The 13,281-nt window shown below is 37.8% G+C and overlaps 1 protein-coding gene across 2 annotated transcripts in view; it reads left to right on the forward strand.

Annotated features, from left to right (window-relative positions):
- Nucleotides 1–13,281, forward strand: part of col14a1a (collagen, type XIV, alpha 1a) — a 161,518-nt gene that overhangs the window by 107,409 nt on the left and 40,828 nt on the right. For both annotated transcript variants that reach the window (XR_010095193.2, XM_063488414.2), the window contains exons 34-35: nucleotides 9,217–9,375; nucleotides 12,155–12,232. Coding sequence is in view for 1 of the 2 variants with exons in the window: in XM_063488414.2 (XP_063344484.1) it covers nucleotides 9,217–9,375; nucleotides 12,155–12,232 (237 nt within the window). In the remaining variant the exon portion in view is untranslated. The remainder of the gene's footprint in view (nucleotides 1–9,216; nucleotides 9,376–12,154; nucleotides 12,233–13,281) is intronic.

The following is a 13,281-nucleotide window of genomic DNA, read 5'->3' on the forward strand; positions in this document are numbered from 1 at the left end:
AGGTCTTATTTTAACATTACCCATTTTCTAAATTATTATCCCATTTATAACAAACTTACCCTGAAGCAGATACTTACTGCTCAGCGTGGGTTGCAAAGTGGCTTTCACACGTATATCATCTGTGTGCATGCTAAAGCAGCTTCAGTATAACAGAAAATTATTAACTGAGTCATCAGATGATGTGGTCGGACTATGAGATTAACTGATCTGCTGGGATTGCAGCTGCTAATGACATGCTAACATAATATTTGGTTTAACATATTTGCTGTACCCATACAGTGATAAACTCTGTTCAGAACTTTTAGGTGGTAGTTTTTCACATAAATGTTGAGGTTTTCTGCCTTGAAACTCTGGAGAGCAGATTGGGACAGAGAGAGAAGGAAATGTGGCGGTAAGCTGCCGTAGAGAGCCAAAAACATAAGAAAGCTGTATTGTATTTTTGGTGTTTTTGAAGCTGTGGCTCCTGTTGGGTGGTTTTCCAGAGGCTCCTGGGCTGAAATTTTTCTCTCGATCTGTCAGCACTGCTGCGGAGAGTGTTTAAAAATGTGATGATAGCCCCCTTTCCTATTCCCTATCTCCCTCCCACTCTCCACTGCTTTTCTTGCACCAATTGTTTTTTTTTAAACCAGTGGAGAGTGCAAAGTGGGAGTAAAACTGCAGATTTCAACAACCTTTAAGTAATTTCTATGGTCTCCTGTGATAAGGTTATTGTGGACTTTTGTCATTATTTTTGATGTGATTTTAAAAAAAACAAGGAGAATCTTATTTTTAAACAGTCTCTTTCTTTAATCAGTGCAACACAAGTGACTTTTTTTTTAGAGTGTAATCCCTTTAAAAAAGTTGTTTTTATGAGTACACCATTAGAACAAGGTCTTTAGTTGTTTATGCAGTCATACCTATTCCCTGGAGAAACCATATTATTTATCCCACCCAAATGATTTTCTTCCAAAGGCATTTCACATTTACCTCGATGACTGGGATTACGTCTGAGCATTTTTATGTAAATTATGTTGTATCTAATTACTCTGACTGAGTGAAAATAGCAGATTCTGATGGCTTTCCTCCAACAGAAGACAATTTTGTGCTCACTTGAGAGGAAAGAGCATTTTGAGAAAAAAATAAACACAGAAATAAATACTGATGCAAATGCCCCGCTGAATAAATAATGACATTGATTTAGCCTCAGCATGCCCAGGAAATGACTAATTCACATTGCAAAACAACATTAGCCGAGATAAACGAAATAATGTTAATCAGTCCTTTTGTCTTTACATGCACGTTCTTCTTTGAGTGCCGATCATTTCAGGAGCTCTTTTAATTCAACCAGCCGGATTTAGATTTTGCTATATTTTTTGTTTTTTTTAAAAGACTAGTAGACGTTTGTTTGACAAATGAATAAACTCCAAGAAAAGTTTCTATAAACATTATTTTTGCTAGTTTCTTTGCCTGGAATTTCTGTGGATTTCTGCTGAAAACAAGCCAACAGCAGCCCACTAACTGTCTCTATCTCAGTTCTCAAATGTCATGGAGTAGCTGTCCATCATTCTCTCTGCCTTTTGTCTTCTCTGTTGTTTCTCGCCTTTCTCCCGGAGAACATGACAATTTTCAGAGAGGGAACAGATGCAGAGGACTGCCTGACCAGAGGAAGTCTCCCTCTCCATTTAGACAGGATGACAAGTGAATAAGAGGAGTGTGTGTCTGTGTGTGCATGTTTGTGGGTCCTGTATAAAGGGATTACCATATGAAGACACCTCATGTGAAAGCAGGAATACTCAGCGGGATCTGGCACTGATGGAAGCACACACACAAACATACACTCAGCATGTTTGTGTGTGTGTGTGTGTGTGTGTGTGTGTTCTCTCTCTGTACACAGAGGGAACAAAAACAGGTAAAGGAAGAGAAAGGAGAGCAGGGGAAGAAATGGATATGATGAGGAGTTTTAACACTTAGACACACAGAAAGAAGAGGTGAAAATTATCCGTAATACACAACTCATTTTGCTCCAAAACTGTGCGGACACTATTTCTGTGACCCAAATGATTGAATTAAAAAGTTACTAGCAGCACATAAAGCTGTCGTTGTGTGCGCTGTAAAAAATCGACACTAAGGAAATTTCTACAGCTATCCACCGTATTTCACTAAGTTTAAAGAAGCACTTTTAATTTATTTATTGATTGTTATTATTATTATTTTAAATCCATATTGATGAATGTTGGTAGGTCCTCACCTTTAACAAAACACTTTAGAACATAAACTATTTGGTCTAGAAAGTAAAAAGAGTCCCTGTAGGAAGTAAGACGTTTTTATTGTCCAGTGTAAAAAGCAAAGGATTTTCACCTTGGAGAGAGTTTGAACCATAAGTGCATCAGTGTTTAATGAACTGTTGTGTGGAGGACACATTTATGGACAGAAGTGCAGGACTCTTGAGACAGGAATAAACTTTAAACAAGCCTTAATGCTTCCGGTTCCAGAAAACCAAAAAGAAAGCCCAAAATCCGAATGGTGACAGGGTGCCATGCCAAAGACTACAAACATACTCAGAAAAGTCAGGGAAAGCAGAGCAAGGAAACGAACAACAATGTGGAAAATAAAACACAGGACAGGGGGAGGCTCAGGAAATGGATACATACAGGTGGGGAACGCAGCTGAAACTAATCAAGGACAAAGGGACAAGGAGGACAAAATCAAATAAAAAAAACACCAGAGGCAAAAATATTATCAAAATAAAACAGGAAGAGAAAATTATCTGTGGAGCCCATATACATGCATGGACTCAACATATGGGTAATGACCAGAGATGGGCAGTAACCCTTTACAAGTAACGTCCAAGATCCAGGGACCATTCTTGTCTTGTGGGAGAGGTTTAGGGGGCAGTTTTGTTTGTTTAGATTTATTTTGTTTCTGCTTTCCTAGATTTTTCTATATTTATCTGACAAATAAACCCAATCCAATGCTAGTGATGTTAGTCTTGCTATAGAAGACTATAGAAAATACACAAGGTTCATAATGTACATCCATGGTTTCACTTCCTGCTGGTAAATCTTTTGATGCATGTCATACTCTTCTCTCTCTTACATTTCCTGTTGCTGTTCAAATAAAGGCATCATTTTAAATTTGTTTTTTAAAAAAATGTTTATTTTACCAGAGCTAGAGTAAAAATGCTCAAATCTGCTCTAGCTTCTCATTATATACACTGATCTTTATCAGTAAGACAGGAATAATAAGACTTGTTTGTTTGTTTTTCAGCAACTCTAATTGTCAAACCAGACCCAGTTACAGGCCAAATAATGGTTTACATCGATAAAACAAGTTGAGCATTTAATACTGTACTATAGGATTGGGCTTCTAGTCAGTTCTGCTTATGTCTAGCTTGATAATCAGTGTATGGTCAGCTTACAGCATACAGTATAAGCTAGACAACTTTTTTTCTCTTGCAACTACATAAAAAACACATGCAAGAGCAACAGTTTCTCCATGTGTAATCAGGCATCCTCCCCTCCCCCTTCTTCAAAAATAAATCTGCTTCTAGGGTGTGAAGATCTGTGTTAAAACCACAAAACCAGATACAAATTGAACTTAAGAATCCAACTTTATTCATGTTAAAGTGATAATTCAAATTCAAATTTAATAAACAAAACACTTTATTTATCAGGCACAGAGAGCACCAGATGAGACACAGACAGAACATCAAAAAATCATCAATGCAAAAACGTCAATGCTATCTAAATCGACCAATCGCAAATTTATCCAGATCATAGCCAGGCTGTGTAGAGCTGTAGTCATCAGTGCAGAGGTTAAACAATAAAGGCGATAAGATATAAGTTAGCCAACACCCTCTATGTCCAATCTGTAATAAATCAATAATGCATAAAATGAGCCCAGGTGAAAGCTCAGGGCCATGCAGAGATGTTTGAAGTTAAAAAGGGGCACATAGAACCAGGCTGAATAACAACAACCCACATTCATCAAGAATCGAATATGGAATCGTATCATACTATATCACTGTCATTAGGTGTTGACAATGCAACGCAAACATAGCCTATGTTTTTCTTGATGGGTACAGTGTTGCTGTTGAGGGGTTACTGCTGCTCCTGCTGCTGATAGTGCTGGAGGGCAGGGTTGTGTTGATCTGAGACAGTAGACATTTAAAGTCCATAGGAGAGATGGTCTCTGATTAAACAAGTGTTATGAGACAATAATAAAATCCAAAGATTGGTGACAGCACATGGAACCATAAAGCAACAAATTTAAAAAAAACTGTGGGAAATAAACTCGGCTCTGCCTGTGAGTCACTCTTTGCCTCTCTTCCTCCTTCCATCTCCTCATCTCATCTATCTCTCCACTTCCTGTCCATCAGAGAACAAGGCACAGTTTGCTGTTGCATTAATCTATTATTTAATTTTCCACACTTAACAACACCTAATCCATAATAAAGTAATGATAGAAAAATGTTATAGAACCAAAACAATTGTATTTATTATTGTTTTTATACTTGAGTATCTCTGCAATGCAACAACTGGTACATGTGTTAATGTTACCTGTGCTCTTTGTAATCCAGCTGCTGAAGGATCCACTGCCTTTATCAGCCTCACACAGCTCCTTCTGTCACTGTTTCCTCCTCCTGTCCTTACAGAGTATGTCTGGACAATGTTATATCATGAGGAATAATCTAAAAAAATCTATACACATAAAACACACACACACATGCACATACAGTGACATTTTAGACTTTCTCCAGAATACTGTGTATACTATGGCCACAAGTTTTCATCATGTTGCTGATCCAGAATCCTTCCCTTATTATTTATTCCTAGTACTATAATAATAAAATAATAAGAATAAAAAATAAAGGAATAAATATAAAATAATGTATTTGTGAGGATTTTGTTTCACTATCCACTCTGTGCAGGCAGAAAGCTTATTAAATGTTTAAACTGTAGAGATACGATAATTCTGCTCCTGTAAAATCAGTATTTTGTCATATTTGAAATATTAATCTAATATATCTGTTTCTTAATGTAACTTCTTTAAAACAGTGTGTTTTTTAAATATCATAATTATAATCATCCATAATTATGTGGATATGCATATTAGATAGTTTTTAATGAAATATAAGCCCTCCAGAAAGGCGGAGAAAAGTCCTGTAACTTACTTTAAAACTAAATATGTTCCCTAAAAAGGTGGACAGAGCTACAGATCCATGACACCCTTACCCAGTTAGCTAGCAGCTAATGACACCACTACTTGTGCAGTTAATAAAAGGACAGGTAATGTTTTATCGCGCTGTTGCACACACAGCACACTCATTTGTTTCAATTCGTCAGTTGCCACAAGACAACTTAACAACGTGTACGTAAAAACCTAATACTCCTGTGTGCTATAGACTATAGTGTGAGCTGTACACCCTATTTACTGGTTTCCCAATGAATTTGTGTTTCCCCCACAGCTCCGCACCGCCCAGGTGGCAAAAAATCCGGGTGCTCTTTGCGAGCTCGTTCCCAGCTCGTAACCAGCACGCTCTGGTTAATGGTAGTCATGTGCAAGCCAGATCCTTTTATTTAGCAAAATTGTGATTTGTAGTTAAATGTTACTGTTGAGGGGTACAGGCAGGACTCCACACGCACACACACATAAAAGTGGCAGGTGCCCAAGCCCCCCCCCCCCCCCCCCCCCCCCCCCCCGCACGTGCCTGGTGCAGCTGCATAGTTGAATCCCAAAGATAATAATTTCTACATATTTTACTTTATTTTGACATTCATATAGAGCCATTATAATAGTGATAGCTCTGTGTTATGTTTTTGTTTTTCTGATATCAAAGTACTTTTGAGTTCAATTTGTGAGACTCCTTATCAACCAAGCCATATCTGCAACATGACAAACATAACGTAGCGCTGTCAGTCACACAGTCACAAATTTATTTATTTATTTAACCTGAAAAATAAAGCAAAACAAGTTGTGTTAAAGTGAAATAAACTATCTGTTGACAGGAGATACAAACAAATGAGGTACTTTACATTACACATGCAGCTGATGTTTAAGACAGTGTGTCTGTGTATGTGTGAAGGAAAACGAGAGGGAGACACCAACAGAGTAATTTATCTTGTTATGGCAGCAGTATTGGCTGTGAACGGCTCCAGCCAGCCATCTGACCTGCAAGGTACAGCTCAATGCAAAAAGCATTATGATAGTTATATTTCTTAAATTCCATACTCAGTTAATGTTGTCGTGGCTTTTGTTTTACTTTATTTTCTTATTCCACACTGATAAGTTATATTTCCAAGTCTCAGTTTTGAGAATTTATCTCTTGTTAGGTGTATGCGTGTGTCTCGAATGGACAAATACAAACACAAAACAGTCTCGTAATGTTGAAGGTAGTTTTAAAGTCACTCGTTTGTTACAGTGTAAATAAAAGAAGCCTGATTAAAAGAGTCATCTTTTTAATTCTGTGTGTAGTCTTTACTGGGTCCTTCTCTAAGGGATGCCACAATGCCAGTGACACTGGGTGGTCTGTGCTGGTATATTAGAGGATGTAGCTGATTTTACCTAACTATGATGTGAGATCAAGTGCAGCCCTTTGAGATGAATCTCTGTGGAAAATCATCACATAATCAACAGGGTGAGAACAAAACTATTAAAACAACTGGTGAGCTTCAGTGTAAAAGTAAGATATAAGCTATAAGAATATGAGCTACAGATGAAAATAAATATGAGCTATCAAATTATACATATAAATTAAAACCTATATGCAATTAGTCCTCTTTATGTATAAGAGTATGAGGGGTACAACGATTCTTAAAGCTATATACATTATTGAAGGTCTTTTTAAAAAGATATAAAGTATATAAATGAATTATTATTAAGCCTTTATGCGTTATTGAAATTCTGTGTACGTTCTAGTGCAAGTGAAGAAACAATATAAGCAAGGCAACGCTTGCAACGCTGCATGTGCTGATTGTTCACAAATAACTGTGCATGTTTAACTTCTAGCCAGTCATGATACTTTCATATGCACGTCATAGGACAGTGGTGTCAAACATAAGGTTTGGAGCCTGAATTGACCTTGCAAATTCACCAATCGGCCCCATAGGATGGCTTTGGAAAATATTAACTGTATTTTTTACATTTTATAGCAACATAAAACATATTAGAAAGCATTATAAAGATTTCATTTTATGGCTTTAAAATAAATAAAGACCTCCAGCATTGGCCCTTCATACTGCACCAAAGTAATCAACTAAGACATGACAGAAAGGTTCCTGCATGTTCTAATAAAATGATATTTTCTGTCAATTATAATTACAGGACAGTCTGACCGTTGAGCTACTTTCTGTAATTTTACACTTTTATTTCTTTAAATTTAAGTCCAAAGAGCTGCACTGACAGATTTCTTTCATTTACCACAGCAGAGATTATTTAAATTGCACTTCTTTTTCTTACATTAAGATATGTCAAATGTGTAGTTAAACATCTTTACACTGACAGAAAATAGAGTTTCACAAGTCCGGTCCATGTCTTAGGGTATAGATACTGGAAGATACTGGCAGCAATTTGGCAACCTGGGACTATGAAATGTTAGTGAATTCAGTGGCTTTAGACACTGATTCATCCATTTGCTTAATTGCTTATCCATTTCAGGGTTGTGGGGGCTGGAGCCTATCCCAGCTGTCATAGGACAAGAGCAGCTAAGTAATTGGTGATGAGTGCATTATACATGGAGAGGGGCTTTATTTTAGTTCAGAGATTGTTTTTTAATGAGTCATCAAACAATGAGGAAAGCAATAAAAGAAATTTAATATCAATCTAAAAACCTGTCAGCTAGTCTGCTTATTTAAGCCTCAGGGGATACTGGATAGACAGAGGATAGCAGGGGCAAGACTTTTTGTTGCATCCACCATTCATGGGTACAAAAACATATATAATCAAAAAAGATATTAAAAATGCTAAATCAGCACTACAAGATTGTTTCAAGATTGTTATTCCACAAATGTGTTCCCTAACCAAATGCTTTTTAAATGTGCTTGGTCAAAAGTGCTCAGGCTGCAAGCAAACTATAAAAAGAAACTCTTAAATAGTTAAAAACACATTTGTCTGTTTATCATGAGTGCAAAATACAGTGAATGACAAGTAAACAGCGAATATCTGCTTCCTGCAACTGTCAACCCGATTATTCCGATTTCACGGAATCCACTGTTAAGAAGGGAAGAGTGTATCAGTCTTTAGCCTGAAAATCAGTCATTGCTTTAGGAAATCCAGCCACCCAGAAGGTGAGTGACTGACATCTTTTCTGCACACACAAACACACACTGGCCTTCATTCATTCCCTAAACACCAATGTTAACCTGAACTGAAACCACTAAATGCCACAGAATGTCGGCAAAATGTCTGCACCTTAGAGGATTTCATCATCTTTTATATCATAAAAGTGTAGCACTCACACTCTCACACCCTTCATGCCCAGTGAAGTGTGCAGAACAGAGGATGAGAACAGAAAGTCGTTCTACAGTAAAGCGGGCGCGTACGCGTCAGCTGATGAATGGTCTCTGACACTTGAATATGAACTTTGTCAAACTCCACATTAGCTGTAGCTTGTTTGTGTGGCTTTGTGCATGCAATTAGACGTGGACACATGCATTTGTAGTCCCGTGGCTTAAAACTGGCTTAAGTAATGTGAAAGAGCAAAGTAGTTCACGTAATTGTGAATAATGCGGACACTAATAGTCTAGTTTATTCCTGTCCTTCAGCATGATGCTGCCCTCTTTGCTCATTAACTGTGTGACCAGTTGAATTTCACGGTTCATGGCTCTGGCAGTGGTTTCTTCTAAGGAGGCAGTTTTAGCTCACAGGCATCCAGCACTCAGCTCAGACAGGGTAATTTAAGTGCATGGATGCTTTTAGACTGGTTTTATTAAAAAATACATACACAAAAGAACTCATTGTGACTGATTAGTAAGTAAAAAGATTGCAAATTGTTGACGCGCTCTTCTGGAACATTCACACTCAAGGGAGTCAGTTTTATACCCTGGCTGATCATTACCTGTGACAGTGCTGCACTTAAAATCAGCAGCTCCATTTGACGTCTGTGTAGCTATTTGTGTTTTTGGGCAGCCCTGCAAAATGGTAAACTCTATGTAGTGCTCCATATAGTGTGGTGTGAGTGATTTCAGACACACCGCCAAAGCATTTCTAATGCAACCAATTATCTTTTTGCCCATTCAGCTCCATGTAACCATCAGCAAGATGTATGTGAAGGTGGTACTGGATTGCTCAGTGGTTGGGGAGAAATACATTAATGCAGCTGGTAACATCACCACCGATGGAATGGAGGTCCTCGGAAGGACGGTTCGATCCAGAGGTAGACAAGACAGTTCTGCTCCGGTTAGTATGAATACTTGTTTGGATCAATGTAAAAAGGAAGCATTGACTACAAAGTGTATTAATAAATGCAGATGTAGGTTTTGTTTCAAGACAGCAGCCGATAGGATGACTTGAAAAATGAACAGGCAAAGGTGAAGTTGCTTCTTGCCAGATTTATTTTACAATCTGTTTCAAATTACCAGAAATGACCAGGCACCTGAGTGAGTGAGTGTGTGTGTGTGCGTGTGCATGTGTGTGTGCATAATTATGGCCTGTTAAGTGGCAGCCATAAATATTCACAACCATTTCATTAAGTCACTCAGTAGGAGTTCATTTTATTTATTGCAAGTGGAAATGCACAAAGTGCTTTATATATTCTGTGTTAGCTATTCTCTACCTATTAAATAGCACAGGCACTCAAAAAAAAAGAGCTTTTGGCAGACACAGTGAGGGATGAAGGTAAGATAACCTGGGCGTTTGGAAATACTAAGTATTTCCAAAAGCCCAGTAGTAAATGTATACTACTGAGCTTTTCCAAAGAAAAATATTAGCTGATAAATGCTCTTTAATTATATTTTCTCTACCTGACAGATTGTTCTCCACTGCCAGTGAAGAAAATGGCTATTTATTTAAAAAATGTCTACTGGGTTGCCAACAGTATTTGCAAAAAGCACGTGAAAATGGAAGTTGTCGTACAGAAGAATCAATTTAGTCTAACAATTCTATGTTTTACAAGTGGAAACAAATTGAACTGGAAACAATCGTAAACATGTTCGTGTTCATAATTAACTTTGTGTTTAGTTGATTTAAAGGAGTACAAGTGTAACAGAATAAAATCGTACACTCACTGGGTGCTTCATTAGTTACACCTTGTTAGCAACCGTTTCAACCCCGATTTGTCATCAGAGTTGCCTTAATTCTTTTTGGTACAGATTCAGCAAGGCGCTGGAAACATTCCGCACAAATACTGGTCCATGTTTACACGACAGCTTCACAAAGTGATTTCAGATATGTCAGCTGCACATCCGTGATGTGAATGATGTAGTGACTGTGGAGGCCAGCCGAGTATTACTAGGTAGGCTGTGGTCATGTAAATGATGCCCTGTTTGTACTAATGGGCCCAAAGTGTGTCAAAAAATATCCCTTAGAAATTGAGACTCATCTGACCAGCTAAGGTTTTTCCAATATTCCCATTTTAGTGAACTAGTGATAACTGAAGCCTCAGTTTTCTGTTCTTAGCTGACAAGAGTGACGTGTGGTGCGGTCTTCTGCTGATGTCCCCCAGCTGACATGCAGATTTGACTCGCTTTATCTTCAGAGCTTTACCAATTTAAGCTCTTCCTTACATTGGTTGTAACGAGGGGTTATTCGAGTTACTGTTGCCTTCCTATCAGCTTAAAGTAGTCCGGCTGTTCTCCTCTAACCTCTGGCATCAACGAGGTACTTTTTACTCAAATACACACACACTGGATGTTTTTTTTCTATTTTGGACCATTCTGTGTAAACCTTAGGGATGGTTATGCTGGGACATACTAAATCAGCAGCTTGCAAAATACTCAGACCAGCCTGTCTGGCACCAAATACCATGCCACATTCAAAGTCACTTAAATCACCCTTTTTTCCCATTCAAATGCACCACTTGAACTTCAGCAGGTCATCTTAACCATATCTAGATCCCTAAATGCATGGAGTTATTGCCATGCATTTGATTAGATATTTGCTTTAACGAGCACTTGAACAGGTGGACCTAATAAAGGCTCTGGTGAGGGTATAATGAGACATATAGCATTTGTCAGTGAGCTCAAATTATGAAATGAAAATGGGTCAAACCCCCAAACGATTCACAGCAAGTCCGTATCTTTTGGTCTTAACATTAGTTCCAGCTTTACTGTAAGAACACAGGCTCTTAAATTCTAAGACCCCCTGCGGTGCTGCAATAGAAGCACTACATATATAATTACAAGCAGTGCCACATCAGCAGCAGGGGAACGCTCCAGTCTTTAGGAATGAAAAACCTCTGAGCCAAATTTTTACTTACTGTCATACATTTTCCCAATAAATTGAACTGCATATGGTATTATTTATCATCTGATGATATTATGTAAATAAGGGTGTTGGGTATCTTTTAAATTAAATGTAATTTAACTGATTTTTGTTTAATGACCTTAAGACTTTTATCAGCGGATCTGAAAACAAATGTGCATCAGTAAATCTGATGATTATAGGAATAATACAACAGTGTAAAGAAATACAGTTTTCTACTATATTCAGCATAAACTCGGTTTCAGAGAGGGTTTCCGAAAATATAGGTTGTCTCTGATTGTATATGCATTACACTGGAAACAATGTTGACGAAGTTGGAGGTATTGGGAATGTCAACACTGCTTTTCTAATAAAATAAACAGTGTACGGGAGCAGAGCCCCTCTTAAGTTTTGATGCTAAAATTTCGAAATGAATCAGACATAAGCCAGTGACATAATTTATAGCCAGGCCAAGACTAGCAGAGCATTGAGAACATCCAGTTTGTTTATTAAAGCAATCAGCTAGACTTCATATATCTGTCTTCCAGCACATTTCAGCTTGTTATTAAAGCTCATAAGCAGCCAAGCTGTCTGTCTTCTTTCTTCTTATCAACACAGAAACACAGCATTAAAGAAAATCCTGGGTAATATTCAATTTCTAATGCAACTTTTCTTTTAATTCAGCATTTTATTTACCTAATGTACATCGCAACTGCAGTATTAATGCAGAGGTTATGTGTATATCCATATGTACTCATACATGCACATGTGTTTACAGTTCCAGCTCCAGATGTTTGACATTATCTGCAGTACTTCCTGGGCCAGCAGAGATAAGTGTTGTGAGCTGCCAGCATTGGTAAGTAACATTTCTCCCTCTACTTAAACCCACTCTATGAGATAATTTGGTACGTACCTGACCTCTCTTCTTCTGTGCATTATTCACAGAATATTAAAACTCCATATAATTAAAGTGATAAGTATGGTTCCAATCAAAGCCAAAATGCTCATTCAATTAATTTAGTTTAATGTGAAAGAAATTCTCTTAATGAGACCAGTTGCGTATTATGCATATACAAAAAGTCACAAAAAGTGTGTGTCTGCCTTTATGGTAGCACCAATCAATTAACGCCCCAGGTATAAAATGTAATCCACTGACCAAACACTAAGATACTTATTAATTGCACACCTGTACAATAGGGTTCAAAATGCAATATCTCAACGTACTAACCAATTCCTCTGAAGCCTGAGTGTTATCAACACATCACTGGGTAATAAAATGCATGGCAGTTACTGTCATGAGTGCGGAAACTCGCAACGTCTGAAAAATTAAATAAATTCAAGGTGATGAGCTGCATTGACTTGTTTATTTTCAGTGTGATGTTTTTAAGCTAAGTTGCACAGCTAACACAAAAAAGTCAAATCTTACTGTAATACACACAATGTGTTTCTTTGGCTGCCAACTCCTCCTACATGATCAGGAGTTGAGCAGCCAAACTTGGCATGCAGGTAAGTATATCACCGTGTTGCCTAGTAACTACCTTGCAACAATGGCCTGTTTTTAGCAGAGCCCTTGAGTAAGTCGGAGTCTGTCGGCAGGGGTTCAGAATTCGGGTCTTCACGTGGGTCATGTAGCCTTCAGTGCTAGTGGTTAGCTGGCAATTAGAATGTGTGCTGACTTGTTTTTTAACTTACCTTTTATAAGTGCAGGGGCTGGGTCTGGGACCCAGCGTTTTGAGCTTATTTTGTATTTTTAAAGATAGGTATGGTTTAGTGAACTTAATGTCCTTATGTAAGCGGGCTCCTCTATACACAAGAAGAATGAAATGAAAATCCCAAGACTACTAAATTCATGATTTTTTTTTACTGATTTTCTTGAGTGTTTGCATTTTCAAATATGCTCCATAC

The sequence above is a fragment of the Pelmatolapia mariae genome, linkage group LG10_11 (genome assembly GCF_036321145.2).
Source record: "Pelmatolapia mariae isolate MD_Pm_ZW linkage group LG10_11, Pm_UMD_F_2, whole genome shotgun sequence".
In the NCBI taxonomy this organism is placed as follows: Eukaryota; Metazoa; Chordata; class Actinopteri; order Cichliformes; family Cichlidae; genus Pelmatolapia; species Pelmatolapia mariae.